Raw genomic sequence first — 25339 nt, 5'->3', positions numbered from 1 at the left:
GAATGATGAATGATGCTCCACCGAATGGTGGAGAGAGAGAGAACATCAATTTATTGTCGCATACGGCCTTACTAGACTATGGCAACCAGACTGAATGGAGGACAAAATTACACTCAGCGCCCGAAATGCAGCAATCGAATGATGAATGATGCTCCGTTGAATGAACGATAAGATTAGATACACTCAGCGCAAGGCCTCGTCTACATCTAACCCCATTCAGAACCCTTTAATGTAACCGATATTGGATGCCAAGACTAGCGTGGTGGTGCGGGACACCCCCGGAGTTGTCCCTCACCTCTGCCCGCTGCCCACTTCGAAACCCTCATCCACCAGTATCGTCTACCTCCTCACTTCAACCATCAACACATACACTACACACCGCCCACCATGGATATGAGCAGATTTCAAAATATCGGCACGAACATCACCGCGAGCTTCTCGCCGTTCGCTGCCCGCACCGGACAGTTCGTGCGCGAGCAGTTCGGACAAGCTGAGGATAAGGTTGATTTCCCCATCTACGCTGTGTCTGCTGCTGCATCCTCCTCGACCGAGCTCCCTCTCGAGCTTTCCCTTCGGTTCCGTTTCGCGGATGGAGTTGAAGTGCCCCGCACTTGGCTGCAGCAGCTAACTGAGACAGACTCAACTCCCGGCGGACTACCTTGAGCTCGAGAAACGCGTCGATGCGCTCAAGCAAGTGCACCAGCAGCTGCTATCTGTTACGTGAGCTTGTCCCAGTAATAGAATCCTCCTTTCTTACACCGACTGACAACCCCGTTTCGCAGGTCCCAGTACGCCAACGAGGTTTGTTTCGAAACACCGCTCGTGACAAGGGACCCTGCTGACTGACTGACAACCCTTCCAGTCTTACGACTACCCTCCTAACCTCGTACGTCATCTCACTACCCTGTCGCTTTACGCATTACTAACCCCCCCCTCCCCGCGCAGCGCGAGAGCTTCCTGGACCTCTCCCGCACCGTCTCGGAAAAGGTCCAGCTCCTAGCGTCCGCCTCATCCGCCGCTGAAGCCCAGTCGGCCCTCACGAAGCCTGGCACCAAGTCTGCGCCCAAGACCTTCAACCACGCCCTTGGTCGGGCCTCTCTCACATCTGCGCATCTCCTCGAGCCCAATGACCCTCTCGCTACCGCCCTCGAGAAGTATGCGCTCGCCTCCGAGCAGGTCGGCGAAGCGCGTCTGCAGCAGGATGCCCAGATCGTTTCGCGGTTCAACTCCGCCTTCACCACTACGCTCAACACCAACATCACATTCGCGCAGAAGGCCCGCAAGAACGTCGAGAACGCGCGACTGACGCTCGATGCGGCCAAGTCGAGTGCCAAGAACGGTGGATTTGGGTTCCCGGCGATCGGTGCTGCGGGCAGGAAAGAACACACTGGCGACGAGAACCTCACTGAGGCTCAGCGTGTCGAGATCGAGACAGCAGAAGACGAGTTCGTGGGCTGCACTGAGGAGGCCGTCGGTGTTATGAAGAATGTGCTGGATACTCCCGAACCACTTAGGAATCTGGCCGATCTTGTGCAAGCTCAGCTGGAGTTCCACAAGAAGGCCTTCGAGATTTACTCCGAGTTGGCGCCGTTGATTGATAGTCTTCAGGTTGAACAGGAGGTATGAATCTATCCCTCGCCTCGTCCTTTCTCTTTAGCCGATTACGGGGGATTTCCTTTGTTGTGGCTGATATCGGATGGCCTCAAGTCCAAGAGGAGCCGGGAGTACGGAATGAATGAATGATTGATGAATAAACGGCGGGTGCTGATGCGATTGGGTTTTTTTTGCAGGCGAGTTACAGGAAAGCCAGAGAGGAGGGAGCGTAAGCCATGGCGATAGTTTGGGAGGGGTTCTGTCTTTTGCTACTGCCTTGATGTTATGTTGCTCGCTTTCTCGCTTGCATCTTTGTTTACTCGTGCGTACATGATGAAACGATATCGTGCGCGTGTGAGATCAGTTCGCCCGCCTGAAGAGTGGACTCCATGGTGCAGAAAATGTGCAGACTTTGAACCCCAAATCCCTGACAACCCTGGGTCCAGAGTATGGAATTCTATCATTTGACTATGCAGAGTACTAGGTAGCTCGACTGATGAACAGATGTAATGGGCTTATCGACGGCAGCGGGCGACTTGCTCGTCACCAGGGACCGGAAAGGTGAGGCGAGTGCGGCTGCGAATACGAATACATACCAATATCCACCAAGGGTTTAGGGTTGTTTCTTTTCGGTTAGTCCGGCGCAAAAAATTAAACTTTTGAGCCTCAACCCAACTTTCACCTGCTCGAGTCGCCCCACCAACGAGTCAGTCAGTCGCACACACCAACACTGCACGACACCCTCGCATCCTCTCACAACCACAATCATGGGCAAGGTCCAAAAGCGTTCCGGCCACGGCGGCGACAAACCCTACTCCCGTGGCGGAGGAGGCAGCGGCCCATCGGCATCAGCGAAAGAGGCCGCGAGTAAGGCGGTCAACAAGGTGTTCAAGATGAACACAGACCTCGGCCAGCACATCCTGAAGAACCCTGGAGTTGCCCAAGCCATCGTCGACAAAGCGGGGCTCAAGCAGAGCGATGTACGGGCCACCTCCACTACTCCACGCGCATCCGCACCATCCGTGTAACTAGCTGCTAACCACCCAGCAGATCGTCCTCGAAGTCGGACCCGGAACCGGCAACCTGACAGTCAAGATCCTCGAGAAAGCGCGGCACGTGCAAGCGGTCGAGATGGACCCGCGCATGGCGGCGGAGCTCACAAAACGAGTGCAGGGCACGCCGTTCGAAAAGAAGCTCTCGATCCTCCTCGGCGACGTGATCAAGACCGAGCTGCCCTACTTCGACGTCTGCATCTCCAACACGCCGTACCAGATCTCGTCGCCGCTGGTGTTCAAGCTGCTAGCGCTGTCGCCCGCCCCGCGCGTGTGCGTGCTCATGTTCCAGCGGGAGTTCGCGATGCGCCTCGTCGCCCGCCCCGGCGACCCGCTGTACTGCCGCCTGTCGGTCAATGCGCAGATGTGGGCGCGCTGCACGCACATCCTCAAGGTCGGGAAGAACAACTTCAAGCCGCCGCCGAAGGTGGAGAGCTCCGTGGTGCGCATCGAGCCAAAGAACCCGAGGCCCACGGTTAGCTACGAGGAGTGGGATGGCCTGCTGCGCATCGTGTTTGTGCGCGGAAATCGGACGATGCGCGCTGGCTTCGCGAGCAGGGCCGTCATGGAGATCGTCGAGAAGAATTATAGGACCTGGTGTGCCACGAATGATGTGCCCGTCGATGAGGAGGTCGAGATGGAGGACGTCCCTGTGGATGGCGAGGAGGAGGTTGAGGAGATGGAGGTCGACGATGATATGGGCACGGGACAGGTGCAGAAGATCAAGGTCAAGGTGGGGAAGAAGAAGAGGGGCCGTGTGCAGGAGCTCGTCAGGGCAAAGGTCGACAAGGTGCTCGTGGAAACGGGGCTGGGAGAGAAGCGTGCCGTCAAGTGCGAGGAGGGAGACTTCTTGAAGCTGCTATATGCTTTCAATATGGAGGGTATCCACTTTAGCTAGAGTAGTGGGAGGGAGCGGGAGATAATTTATGGCGTTCGGCGTTTGCTATTTTATAGGTAGTACATGAGTATAAAAGTCGGATTTTAGGAGACGGATGAACTGGTCAGAGGTTTGCAAATTGGTATCCGCAGATACAGAAGTGATTAGCCGGTCGAGCCAGTGTACTGCCTTATTTTTTGGGGGATGTTTGCTGCGAATGACAGTTGATGGGACTGACTCGCTCTGGGATGCCATGACCATTGACCAATGCCTCGCACTACATACATCCCGTCGACACCCCGATTCCGGCGAGCAACAAGAGCTCTCTCTCATTTGGATACATACCAAACTCGAGTCGGCCTATAGACTAGTGAAGGACCAGGCTCTCAATTGAGTGCTTTGGAATTGGAATTCGTGGTTCAGCCTTTGCATTGGCTATAGAACAAGTGTTCACATATGTAGGTATCGTGATGTGACGTTCCATGAAACATAATTTCAGTGTACCTATTGCAGAAACCATGTAGTTACTACGGCTCTCAGCCCTTCTTTCCTCCGAAGGCCACCTGCTCACTCCACTTCTCCTCCTCCATCCATCTGCCTTTCACCATCGATGCGCACATGACAGACAGTCAGAGAGGCTCCTGAGTCCTCGGATGTCTGTTGTATCATAGCTCCTCAGATTCACTGTCCGACGCTCTGCATGCCGATGTGAATACCGAGCCCAAGCAACCCCTCCCGTCGACATCAGCCGCGGCCCCGATCCCGCATTTCTCCATGGTGAGATGGATGAGGGATGGAAGAAGGTTGAGAGGAAGCGAACAGGGAAAGGGAAGAGAGAGAAGAGAGGGGCAGGACTTGGAAGAGAGGAAAGCGTCCCGTCGTGGGTTGATAATGCTCGTGGCAGGGGCGGCGTATAGTTATGTGACCGTCTTCATCGGCGGGAGCAGGAATTCCAGGCCGCAAAAAGCACGCAAGCCCCATTTAAAGGATTCCGAAAACCTTCAAACGAAGGGACAAATGGCAGGTGGGAAGAGCGGGTGAGTCAGTCCGTAGGGGCGAGAGGAGAGGTGGGAAGGGGCTGGCGGGCATGCAGGCCCATTTCAGTCTTTACCGTGTATCTACTTTTCTAGGACAGGCCGCGGCGGAGAGCAAGTAAAGCCACATCGAGCCGCTCGATGCAAGTCGGGTTGGACAGTGGCGTGGAAAGTGGGGGTGAAACGGGGTGATATTGCCATGATCTAGATAGATAGGTCGCATGCAATCAATGATTAAACCAAAAACAAACTCCTCTCTGACAAAAGACAGTTCGCAATGGCTGGCACAAACAACCAGGTCACTGTTCATCACTATTATCATCTGTATGTCTATATCCTCCTTTGAACATACTGAGCGGTTTAGAAACTCATCTCCTCACTCCACATTGAATTATAGAATCTCACCAGAACATTTTCAAGCAGCTTCCGTGGTCCAACGGTAGGATAATTGCCTTCCAAGCAATTGGCTCGGGTTCGACTCCCGACGGATGCATTGTTCTTTTTGTGTAAAATCACTTGAGAGCAAGTCAGCAAGTAGCTATTCTTTTGTTTGCTTTGTCTGGCCTAATCTGGAGAAACTCGTCTAGAGTGGGCAACTGTGCAAGAGCAAGCAAATGTACAAACTCTGTATCTTACAACTCACAGGTATCCTATCCTACCGTCTCTCAGCCAAATATCTACAATACAACTTCCGTCTCATTTCATCTAAAATCTCGCATCCCCCATCTAAAAAAACAAGTTCCCGGATCAGAAAACCACATCCATCCAGCCTGCCAGCCATCCAGCCAGCAAGTCACAGCGCGTCGCGCCGCAGAGTAAAGCGCGTCTAAGAAAACCTATCGTATCAAGAACAAAACAAGAAAACAAAAAGAAAAAAACCATGGAAAGAATAAGAAACCACAGAAAGAAAAGAAACCGCAGAAAGAGCAAGAAACCACAGAAAAAATATATAAGAAACCGCAGAAAGAACAAGACACCACGAAAATAACAAGAAACCACAAAAAAAAGATTTAGCCGCTTCGCTATAAGGGGAAAAATGAAGAAAAAAAAAAGAAAAAAAAAGAAAAAAAAGCTGAAAACACAACCGTAAGAGATGCAGTTCTGCAAGTAAGAAGGTAAGAAAGTAAAAGAGTAAGAAATGCAAGCAAGAAAGTAAGAAATGTAAGTAAGAAATGGAATTGGAAAAAAAAAGAAAAAAAAAGAACAAGAAAAAAACAGTTGGTAACGCCCGTAAAAATGCAAACAGCTAAAAGGAAGTAAAAGTAAGTAAATACGAGAAAGCTCAAACCGCCTCGCCCTCCTCCTGCTCTCTAATGAGCCTCTTGCCCCTCTTCAGCTTCTCCGCCACTTCCTTGTGCACCAGGCGTCTGGTATCATCATCGACGGAAACGACGACAACTTCGTTCCCCTTGGCGCCGCCATAGTACCTGCCCAGATCATGGCCCTTGTCCAGGGTTTCCTGGTCCTCGACGCGCGTGCACCAGTTGATGATGAGCGCCTCGCGGTTATCATCGAACCGCAGGTTTAAAGCGCAGTAGGTCAGGAGCTTCTCCCAGCAGAGACGGTTGTTGTCGCTGGCCTTCATGATCTGGATCCCCTCGAGACACAGGCGTGTCTCGGGCGCGTCCCAGCGGTGGATGGTGAAGACCATGTCGCGGGGCTTGATGGGGGCGATGCCTGTGAGGTTGCGGATAGGAGGTGGAGGGCCATAAGGGCCACCGGCGGCTACGCCGAATGGACGAGGTGCGCCTGAGCCGGCGCCGAAGAAGAGAGAGAGCGACGGCAGCGAAAGCGGGAGAGTCGGCGAGCCAGTACGTTCCACTGATCTGGTTAGTGATGTTTGAGTAGTGGGGTCAAAGAGAATCGACTTACGTGTGGGCAGCTTCCAAGCCCCACCACTCGACGTGCCGTTCCTAGCCTTAGCCGTAGACGAGCCGTTCTTAGCCCCAACAGTAGACGAGCCGTTCCTAGCCACAACGTGACGAAAGTCATTCGACTTGGGCGGCGGTGGTATTCTCGGAGAACCGAGTGGTCCTGCGAGGGGATTGAGGACGTGCTGGGGCCTAGGCTCCTCTGCCCTTGGCTGCGTAACGTACGCCGGAGGCAAGGGAACCTGCCTTGGGCTGGGCCCTTCGGTAAAGAGGGGCCGGATTCCGTAATTGGAACCATTGGAGACTGATCCCCTGCCCCCGTTGTTACTGGCACCAATCCCACTACCGGCCGCTGCGTTGGGCTGGTTGAGCCAGGGCATACCTGGACGCTGGTTGAGCGAATCAAGGCGAGCAGCAGGCCGACGCTGCTGATCGTCACCCTTCTTGCGCGAGTCGGGCGTGCTGGCGCTTGCCCCCTTCAGGGACTTCGAACCAGGAACAGCATCTTGTCCGAACACGGGGTTGTTTGGGACAGGAGCGGTCGTAGCAACGACTTGGTCGGACAAGTTGGCTATGGGAACCGGACGCCGGTAGGGCTGCGGGCGAGGTATTTTCGCCGCAGGGATTACTGGTGCACGCGGGACAGTCTTTCGTGTCTTTCGTGCGGTCCCAGACTTTAGTACAGGTTGGATAGATACAGGCGAAGCCGATACCGTCGTAGCGCGCGATGTTGACGTTGAAATCGCCTGGTCAAATGTCCGTTTGAGCGGTTGTTGTAGTATGTCCGTTGCAGGGGGCTGTGGAGTCGCCGTAGTTGATTTACGTTGCCTCAGAACAGGTGCCGTGACCGCTGTTTGTTGCTGCTGTGCTTTAGGCGGGTTCGCTGATGGCATTGGCGATGATGCCACAATCGAGGAAGCAAAACGTTGCGGCTGTCCTTCAGCTGGGGTTGTAGGTAGCGTCGGTGATGGTCCTTCAGTTGGGTTCACATACGGCAATGGCATCGGCATTGGCGATGGTACAGCCGAAGAAGCAACACGTTGTGGCTGTACTTCAGCTGGGTTCGTGGACGGCATTGGTGATGGTCCTTCAGCTGGCTTCGCAGCTGGCATAGGCGATGCTCCTCCAGCTGGGTTGGCATATGGTAATGGCATTGGCAACGGCATTGGCGATGATACAGCCGAAGAAGCAACACGTTGCGGCTGTACTTCAGCTGGGTTCGTGGACGGCATTGGTGATGGTCCTTCAGCTGGCTTCGCAGCTGGCATAGGCGATGCTCCTCCAGCTGGGTTGGCATATGGTAATGGCATTGGCAACGGCATTGGCGATGATACAGCCGATGAAGCAACACGCTGTGAAGATGGCGGCAACGCTGAATCTGGAATCATCCTCGGAGGCGGTTCCGAGGTAGTAGCCTGTCCTACAGCCGGCGAAGCCATTTGGGATACCGGCATCGGGCTGTCCGATTCAGGCGCCGGGGTTGAATTGCTCGTGGATGATCTCTTCGATTTAGTTGCGCTCTGCCGTGCCCGTTTTTTTGCTGGCTGCTTCGCCGCAGGCTTCTGCACCATCGGATAAACTGGGGCATTGGGTTCGGCAGGAGGCGCCTCATTGGCGGTAGATAAAAAGACCTGGAGGAGAAAATCGGCTTGAGCATTGATCGTTGGGTCGTTAGCCAATCCTACCATGTCATTCCCGATCGTTGGGTCTTCACCCGCTCGCGCCTTGTCATTTTCGACCGTTCCATTCTGCTCGGGACGCTGAGGTTGTGTACTCCTGGATGCGGCACCAGCATTCACAGCAACGAACCCACTAGTAACCGGAGTTTCGGAAAATCCAGGCACTTCTTTAGAAAGGGAATTTTCGTCGATCTCTTCACCCGGACCAGGAATTGACTTCCTCTCTGCAGGAGCCTGGAATGGTGTTTTAGAGATAGAGACAGACTCGAGAGCTCCAGGCTGTTCATCTAGATCCATGGGTTCAGGGACGGATATCCCGTTGGCTTCCGTCGTGCTTGTCGCCGCAGCCGGCTCGGGTGGTGATGGTTTAGGAGTTGGCGGAGCACCTAAAATGCTCGTCGAGCTCGTGGGTATTGCGCTAACAACTGGGAGAGAGGATTCCGCCACTGCCTGTGAGGGTGCGGGCGACTGGAACTTGCCGCACATCGGTTCCGAGGGAGCACATGGCGATGGGGTTTGTGGCGGGGCCGCTCCAATCGACCTCAGAGGGGTTAAGCGGTCCTTCTCAGCAGGCTGTGTAGGAGTACGGATAGCTCTGAATGCATTTTGACCAGCGATCACACCCGTCATAAGCTCAGGCTGCAATACTATTGGGCCCGATGCTGATAGAATTAGTGATTGGAATCAATATCACACACGAAAGACACTTACCCTGTGGCTGAGCTCGAACAATGGAGAAACCGGACACTGGACTGATGTCGTAACCCTCCAGTGGGACCTTCCTCGGCGGTCCTCGATGTTGCCATCGCTTTGACACCGGAGCCGATGATGATTCAGCCGAAGGGGTGTCAGGGGCTTTAGTGTCCAGAAGCCGAATCGTCTCCTTTGGTATCTCCTTAGAACCACCTTCCTTCTCAACGGTGATCCCTTCTTTCTGCACAGCGATATTCTCTTTCTCCACGGCGATGCCTTCTGGCTCCTTGAGTATTTCCTCGGGACTGCCCTCCCTCTCCACGGTGATGGCCTCCTTCTCCACGGCGATGACTTCCTTCTTCAGCGGGACGCCTTCCTTCTCCACCGTGACGTTTTCTGGTTCCTTTGGGGAAGCAACATCGACGACCGGTTTGGGGCCAACTTCAACATCTGGAGTGACAGGATCTTTTCGGTCTTCGACCTCTGGTGCCCTCCGATTATCCTCTCCCTTCGTCCAACGACTGGGAGATGGCAAAGGCGATGCCGTCGGATTAGTAAACCGGCCGGCCACCCTTCCTGCGGCACCAGCACTGGACCACCGATTCTTAGGCGATGCTCCTGGTGGTGTGATAGGGGTTGACTCCGACTCAATGACCCTCCGCTTTGCAGGGTGGTCGCTCTCGGAGGTTTCAGTTGGTCTCGGATGCGACGTGGCGTTGGCAACGACAGGTGAGAAAGGACTACTCCATATGTTGACACTCCCGGTAGGCCCTCCAGCAATGGTCTGCCGCCTCTTTTCCGCAGGCGCCTCGCCGGAAACTGCCTTCCGGACCTCGCTGTGGCGCCTGTCCTTCGGGAGATCCTTGAAGCTCCATGGGACCGTCCCTGCGTTAGGCTTCCCCTGCCAGAAGAGTTTGTCGATCTTTTTCAGTCCCGCCTGTATCTTCAAAACCCCTTCGGGGAGCTTCCCATCCTCCAAATCGCACAACACGATCTCGTGCATCTTCCTCCCGTGCTTGCATAGCTGAACGATGCAGTGATTGAAGGCCTCCTGATTCATCAACCGGAAGGTCCAATTCATGAGGAGCAGCTGCTTCCCGCAATCCACTGGCCATTCCTTCCGTACGAGGGTTAGGAGCAAATCGTAGGAGACGAATCTGATCTCCGGGCTGTAGATATCGCTACCGTGTATCGAGATCGTCTTGGGGTCACTGGGGAATTTCCGAATGTCGAACCGTAGAACCGCTACTGGTGAATCATCGGTGGCAGGGGTCGGCGGCGGGCCATTGAGTTTCGGTTGTGACGGTGGTTTCGCTGCCACTGCCGGCGGAGGAGCAGCCTTGGCAGCCTTCTTCTTCGCAGAGCTCCGAGTCTTGCGAGGCATCTCAGCTTCGGTGGAAACGGTTCCAGCTGATTTAGGTGTCACAGCAACACTCCTCGTAGGCGGGGTCCGAATCCCTAGCTGCGGTTTCTCCTTCGAGGAATTCTCCTTCCGTGTTGAAGCAACACCGAAACTCTCTTCGTCTGAGCTGTTTGGAGGTGTGACTGCGTCTTCGGGGGTTCCAGGAATTTCCCTCACTAAACTAATAGATGCGAGAGTATTGGGTTTGCGTGCGACAGCGGTGGTAGATTTTGTGGTCGAGGTCGAGACGTTCTTCTGATTTGTCGCGTTGTCGTTGGAGGGTTGCTGTTGTGGGGGTAGAGGTGAGCGGGTGGCTTTGAGGCTATTGCCAAGACCCGTCCCTCCCAATCGGGTCTGCACAAGAGTTTGGGGTTGGTCCCTCTTCTTTGCAGCACCCGGACCCGGTTGGCCCCTCTTCGATAACTTTTTCGAGCTCGAAGTCCACTCTCGCTGCCTCGTCTTGGCCTCCGACAGGTCACTCAGCGGTGAGTCCTCTGTTACAGCTACTTTATTTCGTGACGGAGTTCCTTTGATTGACTGCGTTAAGAGGGACTGACGTAATTGGTTGGGTTGCTTATTTCCCTGTGTCTTTTTCTGCCCCTCGCTCTTCGCTAACTTGGTAGCAGCTGATTTCGCGTCAGCAACGGGTGTTGTCGGCTGACTGCCGGACTTATTGACAGGCACAGTCCCCGCTCCAATAGGAGCAAGGCCGGCTGACAGAGGTGCTAGCTCTATAGGTCCATCTGCAGCCGGATCCTGTGCCTGAGGTGACAGCTTCATCAGTTTGCCGTTGGCAACGTGGATCGAGTCGAAGATCTCCTCGTCGTCCTCATAGACATCATGATCGCTGCCTGCGAGGATCTGTTGAATGTACTCCTCCTCGAGATGCTGCTGCTGCATCTTCAGCCGCTTGCTCTTGTTCACATCCTTCCCCACCGTGAGGCGACGCTTCGCTTTACGCTTGCGCTTTGACTGCGACACGTTCGTCGACGCGTCATTGCCGGCCTCGACAGTTCTAGTTCTAGCCTCCCGTGCAACAGCTGGGTCCTCTCCGTCTACGCCCGCATTTGGGGCTCCACCGCAGTGCGGTGTGAGGCGGGGTCGCGGGGCGATTGGGGAGAACTGGCGCAGAATTGGATCAAGGCGACGAAAGTACATCGCAGGCCTTTCCGCACGACCACGACGAGAGATTTTCAGTTTCCTTGTGAAGTCAGCACGGAAACCCACGACTAGGGAAATATGGTATCTGTTACGCTCTCAGACTGTCGTGATGGTTGAGGTACTTCTGTCTGTGGGGTGGTGACGCGGTGCTGCCTAAGGTGTTGATGTTCGATGTGGTGTTACGGTGGTTAATGAGAAGATGAAGGTATTTGACTGGGATTGAATCCTAGCTGTGATTGGGAGGCGAATACTACTTACGACCAAGAACGGATTGTTGCAGGGCCTTAGGTGTCAGGGTAGGGCTAGATGGCGAGGGCACGACGTAGGGCCGCGGACAAATTGCTCGCGTAGCCACGATCCTCAGAATGCAACCCTAAACCACGGATGTGCAATCATCGAGGATTTTCTGTATGTGGGCGGATGATTTTCCGCACATATGTAGATGGAGGATTCCATCTTCCGTGTTTCATGTTCTCGTCTAAAAGCACATCGGGACTGTGAGTTGTTCGGTCTCTGCAGGCTTCTCGAAGAGAGGGAAGCCGGTCGCCCACTGGCTGGTTGCTGGCTGCATGACGAAATCTTCTTTGGCACCATCCCACCACTTAGCCCCACTCCAGAGTCTATTTTCACTACGACATACCACTGCTACCACCCGCTACCGCCTGCCGCCCTCGACTGATGCTGGCCATCACCGTCTTTATTCCTCTAATTCTGTATTGCTTTCTTTATTTCTAGAAGCACTTCCACAGTTAACTATCGCCAAATGTCCAGTTGCTTTCCCTCGTCGATGTCCTCCTTCTCCGAGCGATCAACAACCTGCTACTGGCCATCCACACGAGCGTCCTCGCCCCACCGTCCGAAGCCCTTCTACGCGCTCTACAACATCCCGAGTTTCACGCTCCACCACGATGGTGCAACCTCGCCACTCTCGAATAAAGCCCCGTCGCAACCCGCCTCTCCCGACAGCTCCCGCTCCACCTCCCCCGGCGAAGCCCACCGCCGCTGCCGCACCTACATCTTCGGCACGCCGACCTCGCAAGCCGGCACTCCCGACGACATGAGCAGCGTCGACTCGAAGGTTGAGGATGCGCATGGAGATGTGGGAATGGACCCGGTGAGGGATGAGCGCGGGAGTCGGATTGGATCGTTTGCTGGGTCGCTACGGTCGATGGGGTCGCTACAGTTCCACGATCAGGACGGAAGGGTTGATCCGCCTAGTATCTCTTTCGGCGGGGGTAGGAAAGGGGGCTCTGCTTGGGCATTGCTGGATCAGCCCGGGATGGCGGAAGCCAGTGGTGCGTGGAGGAGTCACTGCGGGGTTGCGAAGAATGATGGGCCCAGCTCGCATCCGTCGCCGGAGATGTCGTCGAAGGTGTTTGTGCCGTCGCCACCGCTACGGACACGATCGAATGGGAGCAGGTTCAGTGAGGATTTGGCGCAACCGAAGAGATCGGTCATCTCACTGCAGTGGATCAAGAAGAAGGTCAGAAGGAAAACTGATGTTCGGAGTATCGGATATAATTCGGATGGGGCAGGATCGGTCAAGGGGAAACATCCGATGAAGATTCCTCACAGGCTCAAGAAACGGTCGAGCACGGCGATGGTGCTCCTACCAGAAGCTACAGAAACCTCCTCGAAGTCAAACATCGATATATATGATGGAACCGGGACGAGACACTCTCCGCCAAACACGACCGACCCTATCCCTGCTGCTGCCCCATTCTTATCCGCTGTCGATTCTGCTCTCACCGCTAGTAGTGGTCGCCATAAGTCTCGTGTCCGTCAGCTGAGCGTCGAACTCAACCGCTTTGTCACGGCAGTTACCCCCACTCGCAGGTCCCTCTCCAACACATCGTCGTTCGAATTCCCGACACCGCCGGCCCGCTCGCAGTCCGCTCCACCGCGCAACAGCCTCTGGGAGCTCGAATTTCTGCCGTCGGAAGCAACTGGCGTCAAGACACCTCGCGAGTACCCCGTCTACAACCCCATGCGTCTCGGCGGCAAAGTAATGCCACGCGCAAAAGAGATGAACTACTTCAGCCTAGCAGACATGGTGCAATCGCAGCCGCCGCTCGCCCCTGTCGGCGAATACTGCTCACGGCTGGACCCCAAAGCAACACCGGCGACGCCAACAACATCAGGCCCATCGCTCATCGGACAGTTCACGGAGGAAGACTGCCGCGCCATCGCCCCGTTCATGGAGCAAGACCGGCACTGTGAAACCAACGCCAAAGCCGCGATACACCAGCGACTCCGCCGCGCCTCTCTCCACGCCAAAAGCATGGTTTACCGCAAACCTCCCTCGGACGCCCAACCGCTCGTAGAACCCGATCTCCCCTCCCGCCCCTCCTCCCGCCTCGGCGCGGCATTCAAGTGGATCCGCCGCACGTCCACCTCGGCCAGCACGGTGATCACCGACGCCAACTTTTCCGCCCGCACCCTGCGGCGCGGCCAGGACCCCGCCGAGCTCGAGATCGTCAAGCCGGCCGAAGTCATCCTCGCCGAGAAGAAGCGGCGGAAGCGCGACAGCGGCGTGATCGGATTGCATCCTGTCGAGGACTTCGCCGAGAGCACGGATAGCAGCCTGACGTACGCCAGTGCGGTCCGCGAGATTGCTGGACTGGGGAAGTATCCTGCTGGAGGGAAGAAATCGGCACGCGAGGGAGTGCAGAGACTAAACCTCGACGTGGGTGATCTGGTGACTCCGGTTCCCCCGCATTTTCCGGTGAATACGGTGCATCCGGGCGCGCTGCTGCAGGAGGAGTGGGAGAGGGAGAGGGAGTAGGGGGGAGTAGGTATGGTTCTGGCATCTCGTGATCCAACACCCGCTGATGATTTATACTCCGTGGAGCAGGTAAGGCACTAGAGTTTAACGCACAGGGACTGCGCGGGATTGAACCTTTATGAGCGTGTGTTCGGTGTCGAGGCGTTTGGGTTGCTTGCTTGCTTTCATTATGACATTATGACCCGGCGCTGGTCGCTGCTAAGGAGGACAGACAGTAGAGTATGGTACGGTGTTGTGGTCACTGGGTTAGGAGTTATCAGTTCAGTTCAGTTCCGTTTAGTTTAGCTTATTAAGACAGATATTTTTACTCTTACAACACAACACGGCCCATCACTCGTGACCTCCCATCATCATTGCCTCCCATCATCATTGCCCACCCCAGAGAAAAGGAAAATAGTCAAGATAGGAGTACGGCGTCCAAAACTCTACGTTGAACTCGTTGCAAGCGCTCTCCACGTCCGCATCGGCAATTATGTTCTCGCACAATGAGTACGTGTGGAAATCGCCGTCGTCGAAGGAGGCGATGGCTTCATCTGTGTCATAGCTGGTGGATATTGACATGGTGGTTGGTTGGTTGCGTCTGTGTGGAGGGGGGGAAGGAGTGAGGGGAGGTACCTAGGCGGAATGGGGAAGGATAGAATTTATAAGGCAATGAATGGGAAGAGTAAGGGTGAATATGGGGAGGGAGGGGGGTGTTTGCTTGGAATGGAATAGAAGGGTGCCAACGAACAGCGGGCTGCAAGCGGGTGAGAGTGGGATGGTACATTCGGTTGCTCCCGCGTTCTCTCCTCCATCTGGTCCCAGCTCTCGTCACCTGCGCAACGAACAAACGGAAAACGGTTCTGGTAATTCGCATTCAGTCTTTCTAAACTATGGCGGCGTACTTCTCTCTCTTGCCAGTCATTCGGCTTGCCAATTGGATTTTCCAGGTCAGATGAAAACCGAGTGATGGGTGGTATTACGGCTCGATCATTGGCTGGACTCTACTTTGCAGAGTCTCTACGCACATTACTATCCGAAATCTACTGCTACGAATATGGGTTTGCATATATGCATCGGCTCATCATGTGTGGTCAGCACCGGTGCAGTAAGTTCATTAAAAATCATCCTCATCATTGTCAAACGTGTCCACACTGCTCCTCCCAGTGTTTGTACTCCCTCTGACGGCCAAGCTACTCCTGCCCACGGTACTAGTATTCGCCATACTCCTCCCCACTGTACTAGCCCCATACCTGCTCGTAGTCTGACTCTCATCCTCCTCGTCCCCATCATCCTCCTCCTCCTCGGCGCGCCTCCCCTCCTCCCTCGTAGCGCCCAGCCTCCTGAGGCCATCCGTGACCATTCCCGCGAACCCCCTTAGCTCCGTGATCTCCAGCAGCCCCAGGCCGTTCATCTGCAGGTAGGTGCTCTCGAGCTGCTTGAGACCCATGCGAGCCTTGGTCTGGCGGACCTCTCTGAGGCCACGCAGCAGCACGCGGAGATCCCCCTCGCCGTCCGGGATGTCGTCCGCGGCCGCCGACAATAGGATCTCGCTCGTCTCGAGCCATCGGTACGGCAATGACGAGCTGAACGCCTGCGGGTGCTCCGTCTCCCATGTCAGCAGCGCGTCGAGGTTGTGCGCGGTTAGCCACGTGGGCGGCACGATGTTGCAGCGCTTTTGCTTCTTGAGCACGAGGGCGAGCCAGAGTGGGATCGTTGCGCGCTGTGGAGGGCGGAAGGCGGGGATGTGGCCCTAGGAATGGGATGTCAGCGAGAGGAGGAGAGGAAGGCTCCGGGGAAGCTACGGAGATCAGGTCGAGGCTTTCCAGCCGCTGCCGTGGGACAATGGTGATCATGTCATTTTCGGCAAGGAACGAGACTTCGAAGGGCGTGAGCGGGCCGACGCCGGTGTGCGTTGTTGCTGCCATTGCTGTCTCCTCCGCCGGGAGAGTTGAGCTGGTGGGGTGAGGTGCTCTAGGGTAGTTGCGAATCCGCTATGCTCGAAACGAAATCACATGAGCGACATGGTTGAGCACTCGGACAAACTACTCTCGTGCTGTGAGATGCCTTTCGAAGCTACGACAGAGGCAATGAATCGATTTTCTCCCTCTCTCGAAGCTCTAAAAGCAGCGGTAGGCCTCTCTCTCCGGTGGTGGAACCGGGGAACGGCTGCGACTGCAAATGCAGCGGACGCTTGTCGAGGCCAGTTCCAATCCATGCCTTCCGGGTAACAAAACGGCGGGTAGCTTCCGCCACGTGTGTAACGCTGGCGCGCACAAGGTGTAAGCTGAGCAACCTCTTTCCACCACGCACATCCCCGGACTCCCGCAACACAGCAATATCCTCTCGATCTCGAAAGTCCCCCGATCCAACGGCCTTACCTCCCTTCGAACCCCCCTGGCGGCACGCGGCGTCGCTATTGCCTATCCACGGCCATAATGAGCTCCCGTCAGTCCTCCTCCTACCTACCTCTGAGCTCTGGTGGACGGCTGCTCATGTGAACACAGTTAAGACATTCATCAAGGAAGTGCGGAAGGCAAAAACCCTGCAGGATGAGCGGAGTGTCGTACAGAAGGAGAGTGCGGCCATCAGAGCTTCGTTCCGGGAGGAGTCCGGCGATCAGAACGTAAGGTCGGTCAGCTCCAGCTCGTTGCCCCGCGATGGGAAAACGGACCCCCCCCCGTAAGCAGCAGCAGAACAGGAAGCTAAATTGCAGTGAAACGTTCGAACCCACGCAGGAGGAACAATGTCGCCAAACTCCTATACCTTTTTACGCTCGGCGAACGGACGCACTTCGGACAGATCGAATGCCTAAAGCTACTTGCCTCGCCGAGATTCGCGGATAAGCGGTTGGGATATCTAGGCACCATGTTACTGCTGGACGAGAACCAGGAGGTTCTGACGTTGGTCACCAATTCTCTCAAAAAGTGAGTTGGACTTCCCCGCTACTCGGTTGGTTGGTGGGGGCTGAGACGGAAATCAGTGATCTAGAACACCAGAATCAGTACGTCGTCGGACTGGCGCTGTGCACGCTCGGCAACATCGCATCTCAAGAGATGGCCCGCGATCTATTCCAGGAAGTTGAGGGACTTCTCTCCACCGCAAATCCGTACATCCAGAAGAAGGCTGCTCTCTGCACGATGCGCATCATCCGTAAGGTGCCCGACCTCCAGGAGCACTTCGTCAACAAGACCAAGCCGCTGCTACAGGACCGCAAGAACCACGGTGTGCTGCTCTGCGGATTGACACTGGTTACCGACCTTTGCCAACACGATCCGGATCTGATCCCCCAATACGTGCCGTACGTGCCGGTACTGGTCCAGCATCTGAAGAAACTGACGAGCTCCGGATATGCACCCGAACACGATGTGACGGGAATTACGGATCCGTTCCTACAGGTCAAGATTCTGCATCTGCTTAGAATACTGGGAAAGAATAATCCCGAAGTTAGCGAGCAGATAAACGACATTTTGACGCAGGTACGACTCCACCCACGCGCCCGGTACTGGGGTGTGTAATTTACAGCAAGTGTTCTGCAGGTTGCTACGAATACGGACTCGTCGAAAAACGTCGGAAACTCCATTCTCTACGAGGCCGTGCTTACCATTTTCGACATCGAGTCCGACAGCGGTCGCACCACTCTCGGTATCAACATCCTGGGTAAATTCCTGACCAACAAGGACAATAATATCCGCTATGTGGCGTTGAACACGCTCCACAAAGTGGTGTCTATGGATCCAAAGGCTGTGCGGCGACACGAAAGGACAATCTTCGCCTGTCTCGAGGACCCCGACATCTCGATCCGGCGACGTGCCATCGAACTCGCGTTCACCCTGATCAACAACGAGAAGGACGTCGGTCTGGTTGACAAGCTTCTCAATCTGCTGAGCCGAGGGAAAATCGACAATGAATTCAAGTCGGCCCTGGCGTCGAAGGTTTCCGTAGCGGCCGATAGGTTTGCGCCTGATAAGAGATGGCACATCGATACCATCTTGCGAGTCTTGAAGCTGGCTGGGAACTACGTCAAGGAGCAGATCATGTCCAGTTTCATCCGTTTGATCGCGACATCCCCGAGCGAGCAGGACTACTGCGTGCGCGAGCTCTATGCGGCGATGGCACAGGCCAAGGACGGCAAGTCTCCGCGAAACGGAAACGGCAACGTAGTGGTCGACGAGGGATCCTCCTCGCCCGCGTTCACGGAGGGATTGACGCTCGCCAGTTCCTGGGTTCTCGGGGAATACGGGCACAAGCTATTAGAATCGGGGGTATCCGGACACGACATAATCACGTTGCTGGAATGCGTGCTCGAGCACTCTTACAACTCCCAGATCATGAATGAGTATGCTACTAACGCGCTGATGAAACTCTCGACACGACTCCCCGCCCAGGAAGGCCAGCACAACAACACGGCCGACATCAAGCGGATCCTGTCATTACACGCGCGGTCCCTCGACGTCGAGATCCAGCAGCGGACCACCGAGTACGTTAACATGTTCAAGCAACCGGACGAAGTGCGCCTCGGCGTGTTCGAAGCGATGCCCATGCCCGAGATCCGCGACGAAAACCGAGTCTTGGGCGAGAAGATGGTAAAGGCAAAACCGGTGCAGAAAAAGAACCAAGAAATGGAACTTCTCGAGCTGCTCAACGACGATGGGCCCGGGTTTGGCGGCGGAGTCATGAACACTACCGGCAGTGGCACCGGCGGCGGCGGCGGAAACCTCGACCTCCTCGCCGACATCCTGGGCGGCTCCTCCGCCCCCGTCTCCCCTCCACCCCAGGGCCAGCAGCAATCCAGCATGTCCGACATCCTCGGGCTCTTCCCGGGGGCGACCTCTAGCCCTGCACCCCCTACTACCTCTCCACCGGCCATGGGCGGGATGGGCGGGATGGGCAGCATGGGCGGCCTCCTGGACGTGATGGGCAGCGCCCCCTCCTCTGCACCCACCCCCGCCGCCGCAGCGCCACCAGCGGCAATAACGGTATACACCAAAGCCAGCCTCGAGATCTCTTTGCAACTACAGCGGCCCGCCGACGGCGCGGTATACATCCGCGCACGCCTCGCAAATACCAGCTTTACGGAGTCGCTGTCGGAGCTGCAGCTGCAGGCGGCGGCGCCCCGCGGCCAGAAACTCGAGCTCAAGGAAATCAGTACGACCACTATCAACCCCGCCGGCGACGCGCAGCTGCAGATGAGGTTGAGCGGGAGTAATGGCGTAAGTTTTCTCTGGAAGAAGGGGTTGGAATTTGGAAGGTTGCTGATATATTGTGATAGGCTCCGTTGAGGATCCGCTTCAAGATCTCGTATAAAGGCGCGCAGGGCGAGGTGAAGGATCAGTTCGATTGGTCGGAGAAGAGGTGATGAATCTGAATTGAAATGGAACGGTGGATGAATGGATGGAGGGATTGATGGGACTTGCGCGAATGTTGGGTTGTCGTTGCTCTGTTCTGTTTGGTATCTTTGCTTTGCTTTGCTTTGTGCTTTCGCTTGATTTGATTGCTTCGGCATGGCATGGGCATGGCTTGCAGTGGAGTGGTCGTGGGTGATGATGGAGGAGATAAAATAATTCGGCTGGCATTGGCGTGGCTCGCTCGCAATATCTACGTCATACAGCTCATAAGGGATTTGTGCCTAATGATCACCATGGCGCGGGATACGTAATCTTTCTACGAGTATGTATACAGGTACTCCAATCACGGCGAATCACGGCAAGCACAGCACGAAATATGGATCACAAATACCACTTGCTATGTATTTTGCATCCAGTTCCATTCCGAAGACAAAACGCAACGACAACAGCAACGACAACCACTACAACACCACTAAATCTCAACAATTTATGCGGAGGCGGTGGCAGCGGCGGCAGCATTGGCGAAAGCCTGGGGGTAGGCACGGACGTTCTCGGCAAGGTTTCCGTGGGGCCTCAGGAACTTGACGTAGGCACCGTCGGGCTTGACCTCGCCGTTGGCGCGCTTCTCGACGTACTCCTCGCGGCGCAGGGGGGTGAAACCCCAGTTCTTGGAGATGATGATCTTCTGGCGACCAGGGAACCTGTTGATTCTGTGTCAGTGGTTGATCGGGGGTGGTGCAGGGCGGGAAGCGTACTTGTACTGGCATCTCCGCAGAGCCTCGAGAGCGGTGGCGCGGTTCGAGTCACGTGTGCGAACGGACAGGAGGACCTGGCCGATGTTGACACGGGCCACGGAGCCGTTAGGCTTACCCCAGGCACCACGCATACCAGTCTGCAATCTATCGGCACCAGCGCACGACAACATCTTGTTGATGCGGATGACGTGGAAGGGGTGGGCACTGCGATCCGTCAGTTCTTTGCACTCGTCTTCGCGAGAGGGTTATAGGTTGAATGAAGCATACCGAATCCTCAAGTGGAAACCATCCTTTCCGGCGAGCTTGACGAGGTACTTGTTGGCAGAGATACGGGCGGCCTCGAGAGCCTCGGACGACAGCTGCTCGTACTCGTTCGACACTAGGTGGATGCACAGGGGGAAGTCGTCGACACCGGCACGCTTGCGTCCAAGGTCGAAGATCTTGACCTTGGGGTCGGGCACACCACGGTTGAAACGAGACTTGGGGTAAGGCTTGTCTAATTTCACCATCAGCCTTCATGCGCTCGATTTCCCATCGCTTCCTCTCCTGTGCGCTGCTCTCCTCTCTGAGAGCCTCATCGCACTGCCCCCAACCCCGCTCCATCCCCTCCCCTCCTCCTCTTTTATTCATCGCGAAACCGAAAACCGTGGAGAAATCAACGTACTCTTGCAGTAGCGGTAGCAACGAGCGGGACGGCGGGCCATTTTTGCTGTAGTTGTGTTGGTGTCGTGGGGGAGATGGTGGTGTGTGTTGTCGTTGTCGTTAGGTCGTCCGTCGTCGTCCGTCGCGGAGAGTCGTATAATAGTAAACGGGGGGGCAAGCTTGATTTCGAAGCAACGTAGGATTTGTCAGCGCATTTCTCAGAACGGGTCGGTGTGCCGTGTGTGCGCGAACCACAGTCAGGGATTTTAGGGCTAAGACCTGCGGTGCTGCCACTCATACCACACACACACACCACACCCACCACCATAGTCGGTCACTCAGCGTGAGTCGATCGATGATGTGTAATACACCGAAGCCGACGCTGGAGAATCAGACATCCGATGAGATCTCGTCGACTCACGGCGCCGAAAGGATTCTACGTGTTGGTATATTTTGCGCGGCGCCGCTGTGCTGTGCTATGTGGTGGCAAGACATGGTGGCGCGTGAGTTCCGCGCTTTGTAAGCTCAAGCACGAATCCTCGTCCTGTAACGGCGGACGGAAACTTCAACTCCCGCAAAGTGCGCATGCCTATACAGGGCATTCGAGACGGAGACGGAAGGAATGTGAACGAACGCCGAGAAGACAGAGCGGGCTTAATGGCTTATCGCCGGCCGGATGTGCAGGTTGTGCAGTCGAGTCTTCCTCTGGAGATCTTCTTGGAGCGGACAAGAGTGCGCCACGTTGAGAGGAACGTTCGAACATGATCTCGGTGCCAGGTGGTGGAAGCCACGGCGGCCGCGGCTGTGGCGTGAATCTCCGGGAAGATCTCTCCAAAGTCCAGCCCTATGTACGGTACGGCATTGGTGGTGGTCACTGGTGGCACTGGTACCGATAGGGAGAACACATCACGGGAGACGAATATAGGTAGCTCAATCAAGTTCCCGCAACGAACATACCGGTATGTACCTATCGGGCAGAACCCCCCCATCGTGAACAGACAATTATCCTATCAAGCCCATTTCAACCCAGGGATTTACTCTAATCTCGCATCTCCGCAATTTGATTACTTTAACTCTTATTAGCGCTCCGGCCAAAGGCTGGATGGATGGAAAAAAAGTGAGTGTCTCCCCAGGTCCTTCGAGGTACATACGGTATGCATATGGTAACAAATGGTCCTCCTCCTCCCCATCACCTACATCGGTACTGCAACTATCAAAGCCGCCGTCCCCAAGGTTCGCACTGCTTCCGAACCGAAAGGACAGGACAGGACAGTACGGTAGCAAATTCAGCCCGTCATCACCATATCTCGGATGCATACCCGGAGCGCAAATACTCTCCCGACCGATCGCCGTGCGGGTTTCACCTGCACATGTCAAGCGTTGAGTGACGAGCGATGGGCGAATCTGGATTCTGGAACCGCCCAACTGCAGTTGCAAGTTGCAACGGTCGTATCTACTACATAGAGTGTTGTAAATGCGTACCCTCCTCGTCCAGCGGCCAGCGCATGTAGGTGGAGTGCGTAGTCGAGCGGTTACGCGGATCATGTGTGCTGTTGCTGTTGCTGCGGCGTTGGCGCCCGCCTGCGGGCATGCGGGCAGGTCTTCATAGGCGGCACTAGACAAGGCGTCAACTCTCGAGCGCATAGCCGGAGCGGATCTCCCCTACCCTACTTCCTTGCCGAGTTCCGCCCCGCCCTGCCCCGGGAATTCGAGCGGCGCGCCCATCTCCGAGTTCACCGGACCGGCGCGGCGCTATGGCCTCGGGCTTGGGCTGCGGCTTGGGCTGCGGCTTGGGATGGGCTTGGGTGTGCCCTATGACTGGGCGGCCGCCTGGGCAACAGGTATGGGCTAGTACCGCAGTGGGTGAGACAGGACTTACATAGAAATCTTCGTGATGTTTGTGTAGATCGGACGGAAAACTATAGAGTAGAATATTCATTTGAAGGAGCCTTGAAATGTGATCTCGACAGGACTCTCCAGTCGTGTAGACAAGTGGCGCGAGTGACATGGCGTGATATCACGAATCACAGTGCACGGCATCAGGTCTCGTGGACGGCCTATCGTGAAATCCAGCCTGTGGACAGTGGCACAAAAAGTGTATTTTTCGCAGTGCAGCAGTGCAGGTGATGTCGCAACTCGCAAGTGTAACTCGCAACCCGCAACAGAGACTCGTAGCACGGTATGTAACAGTACCGGTATGAACTGCCTTTGAGAATGGAGATGCACATGATCCCGTATTCGCCTCTGCTCTGCCGAGAGAACCGGTATGTGCATGCCATGGATGATCTACCGACTGGCACCGGTATGTGGAGCTGGCTTGATCGCGGTCGGGCCGGGTCCTGTGAACGGGGTGTCCTTGCCGTCCGAAATAAGCTCTCTACGCAACGAGGGTGGGAATACCCAGACTCTTAAAGTATACCGACTCTCACGCAAGCCAAAATATATGTAGGTCCTTTTTCTCCGACGTCAACGTTGAGTCTCGACGGGTGGTTATGCAGGTTGGTATGCAGGTATGCAACCGCCCACCGCCCAGCGCCCACCGTCTACATACGCCCGCCGACCGCCGCCACCAAGGCAGGGTCCGACATCCGTTCCGACGTCCGTTGCTGTTGCTGTTCCAACTTCCAACCGCACCATCAGTGAGCAGCACACCCCTGGCATGATGCACCCTTGGAACCCGCCTGCGGCCCTACCGCCACCACCACGAAGTTCATCCAACCAACCCGCAAAGAAGGAAAGAAAGAAAGACCGAGCGAAAGAAAGAACCAAAGACCGAAAGACCGAGCGAAAGAAAGAACCAAAGACCGAAAGACCGAACGAAAGGAAAGTAAAACAGACCGTTCGCCCACCCTTCACTGGAGAAGAGAAGAGATCATCGCTGACCGCCAGCGGCAGCGACGGAAGTGGCTCTGTGACAGCGGCCACACGGTCGCACGGACTTTCAGAATCAAACGGCCACCCGCCGCCGCCGGCTGGTTGGAGGGGGAGATGGCAATTTGTGCTATTTCTGGAATGGAAGGAAATGGCTCGCAGAAGTTGGGAAGTTGGGATCGGGAACAGCAGGGTCGTGACATGGGGGGGTACATAGGGTTCCTGGGTATGGGCAGAATTATGCCAGAGTGGAGTGGAGTGCAACTTGCAAGCACTTTGGACTTTAAGGATGCACGAGGGAGTGAAGGAAGACACACGAGCTGTCCGTTCGCACAGAGAATACAAGAAAGCGGCGGTCGAATCGGGAATCCGAATCGCTTCTCCAGAAGGAACGAACGCAGGTACGAGACAACCTACCCGTTGCCTTGTTCCAGAATTCTGCATCCAACCATGTCTGCCGGCAATCATGCCGCGCGTCAACGCGTCCGGCAACTTTCCGCTGGCGAATACCAGAGGGATTTTGCAGTCGAGTTGGGGATGTAAGTTGGCTATGATGTTAGTGCAATTTCCCATGTCGAACCCAAACTTCAGAAAAAGAGGTTTTGCAGATCCCGGGTTGGGGATGAGGATAGTTTGGCGCTACCGATGGGACTTGCGCAAGCCAAGCTCACCATGTCAACGTTATTCCTTCGTTATTCCTTATCTTCCCTAGAAGAGCATGTTTACTATTCCCAACACAGCCAACTATAACTTTTTAGCGGTGTTTACAGGTTGGGGCTGCAACGCCAACCTGTGGAGTTTGGGATGTGTTGTGGATATGTAAGTCAACCGGTTGTCCCAGTTACACCCCACTTCTCATCCCAAACTCGATCCCAAACCCGTTGCAAAATCCCTCTACCGAGCTGAACTTTGAAGATGGTAGTACTCTACGTGCCTGGTGATCTATTGCTCGTTAGGGCTGGAGGCCGGGAGGGGGCGGATGCTGAAATAGTGGGCGATGGAGGGATGGGATGGATGCTGGGTGGTGGACGGACGGTCGGGTCGGGGATGAGAATGTCCGTACATGTGGGACCCTGGACAGTGGGATGATGGGATCTGCTCGGGCACTTGCTACATTGGAAGTTGGCCTCGAGCTGGAGTGGTGAGGAAGGGACACTCCGGACACCGGTGACCAGAGTGGCTGTTTTCATGATTCGAGAAAAGGGACGGTACTCTACTCTGCTCTCCCGGTATGTTCGAGAAGAAGAAGAACAAGAGACGAAGAAGGCTATGCTGGACGTGCCCGGGTTTCATTATGCATAAGTTCTCTGGTATGTTCAGTTCGCTCCCAGGCCTGCATGAGCGACGAGTGCCGGGCCGCGCTCTATTTCGATTCCCGCCGACTGACCGGGAGATACTTGGTTGGTTGGCCCTGCGCAACGATAAGAAGAGAGCCCGCTGCTGCCCAACAGTCTTCGATATAGAGCATTCTGCTATCGAGAAGCTCCTCCCTCTCTCTCCTTCCCTCCTCTTGGCCTTGCCTCCGGGGAAGTGGCCACTGGCGGATGTGCTCGCTCGGGGCTGATCCACTCTCACGAGCTTGGCCCAAGGTGTCCAA

The 25339-nt window shown here is 55.5% G+C and overlaps 8 protein-coding genes and 1 non-coding gene across 9 annotated transcripts; 5 read left to right on the top strand and 4 right to left on the bottom strand.

The window, feature by feature from the left end:
* Nucleotides 1-224: 224 nt before the first annotated feature.
* Nucleotides 225-2126, top strand: BZA05DRAFT_402774 (BAR domain-containing family protein). Its single transcript, XM_051484145.1, has 6 exons — nucleotides 225-501; nucleotides 638-720; nucleotides 783-801; nucleotides 863-886; nucleotides 946-1620; nucleotides 1791-2126. Exons 1-6 carry the CDS (start codon nucleotides 388-390, stop codon nucleotides 1824-1826), a joined length of 951 nt encoding a protein of 316 aa, XP_051337890.1. The 5' UTR covers nucleotides 225-387; the 3' UTR covers nucleotides 1827-2126.
* BZA05DRAFT_87581 (dimethyladenosine transferase) lies at nucleotides 2105-3653 on the top strand. The gene is made up of 2 exons (XM_051488734.1): nucleotides 2105-2573; nucleotides 2644-3653. Exons 1-2 carry the CDS (start codon nucleotides 2361-2363, stop codon nucleotides 3541-3543), a joined length of 1113 nt encoding a protein of 370 aa, XP_051337889.1. The 5' UTR covers nucleotides 2105-2360; the 3' UTR covers nucleotides 3544-3653.
* A 1325-nt stretch (nucleotides 3654-4978) lies between these two features.
* BZA05DRAFT_t225 lies at nucleotides 4979-5049 on the top strand. Its single transcript has one exon. It is a non-coding gene; the product is annotated as a tRNA-Gly (tRNA).
* A 5561-nt stretch (nucleotides 5050-10610) lies between these two features.
* Nucleotides 10611-11603, bottom strand: BZA05DRAFT_402766 (uncharacterized protein). The gene is made up of 2 exons (XM_051484144.1): nucleotides 10749-11603; nucleotides 10611-10686 (listed from the first exon to the last, which is right to left on the bottom strand). The coding sequence occupies exons 1-2, from the start codon at nucleotides 11357-11359 to the stop codon at nucleotides 10677-10679; spliced, it is 621 nt and encodes a 206-aa protein (XP_051337888.1). The 5' UTR covers nucleotides 11360-11603; the 3' UTR covers nucleotides 10611-10676.
* Nucleotides 11604-11763: 160 nt separating this feature from the next.
* Nucleotides 11764-14445, top strand: BZA05DRAFT_455175 (uncharacterized protein). Its single transcript, XM_051487536.1, has one exon. The coding sequence runs from the start codon at nucleotides 12126-12128 to the stop codon at nucleotides 14145-14147; it is 2022 nt and encodes a 673-aa protein (XP_051337887.1). The 5' UTR covers nucleotides 11764-12125; the 3' UTR covers nucleotides 14148-14445.
* Nucleotides 14446-15219: 774 nt separating this feature from the next.
* Nucleotides 15220-16289, bottom strand: BZA05DRAFT_402759 (uncharacterized protein). Its single transcript, XM_051484143.1, has 2 exons — nucleotides 15932-16289; nucleotides 15220-15879 (listed from the first exon to the last, which is right to left on the bottom strand). The coding sequence occupies exons 1-2, from the start codon at nucleotides 16052-16054 to the stop codon at nucleotides 15244-15246; spliced, it is 759 nt and encodes a 252-aa protein (XP_051337886.1). The 5' UTR covers nucleotides 16055-16289; the 3' UTR covers nucleotides 15220-15243.
* A 74-nt stretch (nucleotides 16290-16363) lies between these two features.
* BZA05DRAFT_475140 (adaptin N terminal region-domain-containing protein) lies at nucleotides 16364-19485 on the top strand (the record flags this gene model as incomplete). The annotated part of the gene is made up of 6 exons (XM_051488166.1): nucleotides 16364-16574; nucleotides 16634-16757; nucleotides 16865-17053; nucleotides 17110-17605; nucleotides 17666-19339; nucleotides 19399-19485. The coding sequence occupies exons 1-6, from the start codon at nucleotides 16565-16567 to the stop codon at nucleotides 19483-19485; spliced, it is 2580 nt and encodes an 859-aa protein (XP_051337885.1). The 5' UTR covers nucleotides 16364-16564.
* A 476-nt stretch (nucleotides 19486-19961) lies between these two features.
* Nucleotides 19962-20933, bottom strand: BZA05DRAFT_339849 (ribosomal protein L10e/L16; the record flags this gene model as incomplete). Its single annotated transcript, XM_051480949.1, has 4 exons — nucleotides 19962-20175; nucleotides 20230-20433; nucleotides 20497-20725; nucleotides 20894-20933. The coding sequence occupies 4 exons, from the start codon at nucleotides 20931-20933 to the stop codon at nucleotides 19962-19964; spliced, it is 687 nt and encodes a 228-aa protein (XP_051337884.1).
* Nucleotides 20934-23263: 2330 nt separating this feature from the next.
* Nucleotides 23264-24278, bottom strand: BZA05DRAFT_87390 (uncharacterized protein). Its single transcript, XM_051488733.1, has 2 exons — nucleotides 23710-24278; nucleotides 23264-23492 (listed from the first exon to the last, which is right to left on the bottom strand). The coding sequence occupies exons 1-2, from the start codon at nucleotides 24208-24210 to the stop codon at nucleotides 23415-23417; spliced, it is 579 nt and encodes a 192-aa protein (XP_051337883.1). The 5' UTR covers nucleotides 24211-24278; the 3' UTR covers nucleotides 23264-23414.
* Between the last annotated feature and the right edge of the window lie 1061 nt (nucleotides 24279-25339).

The sequence above is a fragment of the Tricharina praecox genome (genome assembly GCF_024521635.1).
Source record: "Tricharina praecox strain CBS 144465 chromosome Unknown BZA05scaffold_18, whole genome shotgun sequence".
Classification (NCBI taxonomy): Eukaryota; Fungi; Ascomycota; class Pezizomycetes; order Pezizales; family Pyronemataceae; genus Tricharina; species Tricharina praecox.
The sequence above is the reverse complement of the archived record's forward strand: the minus strand, read 5'-3'. Positions and strand labels throughout refer to the sequence as shown.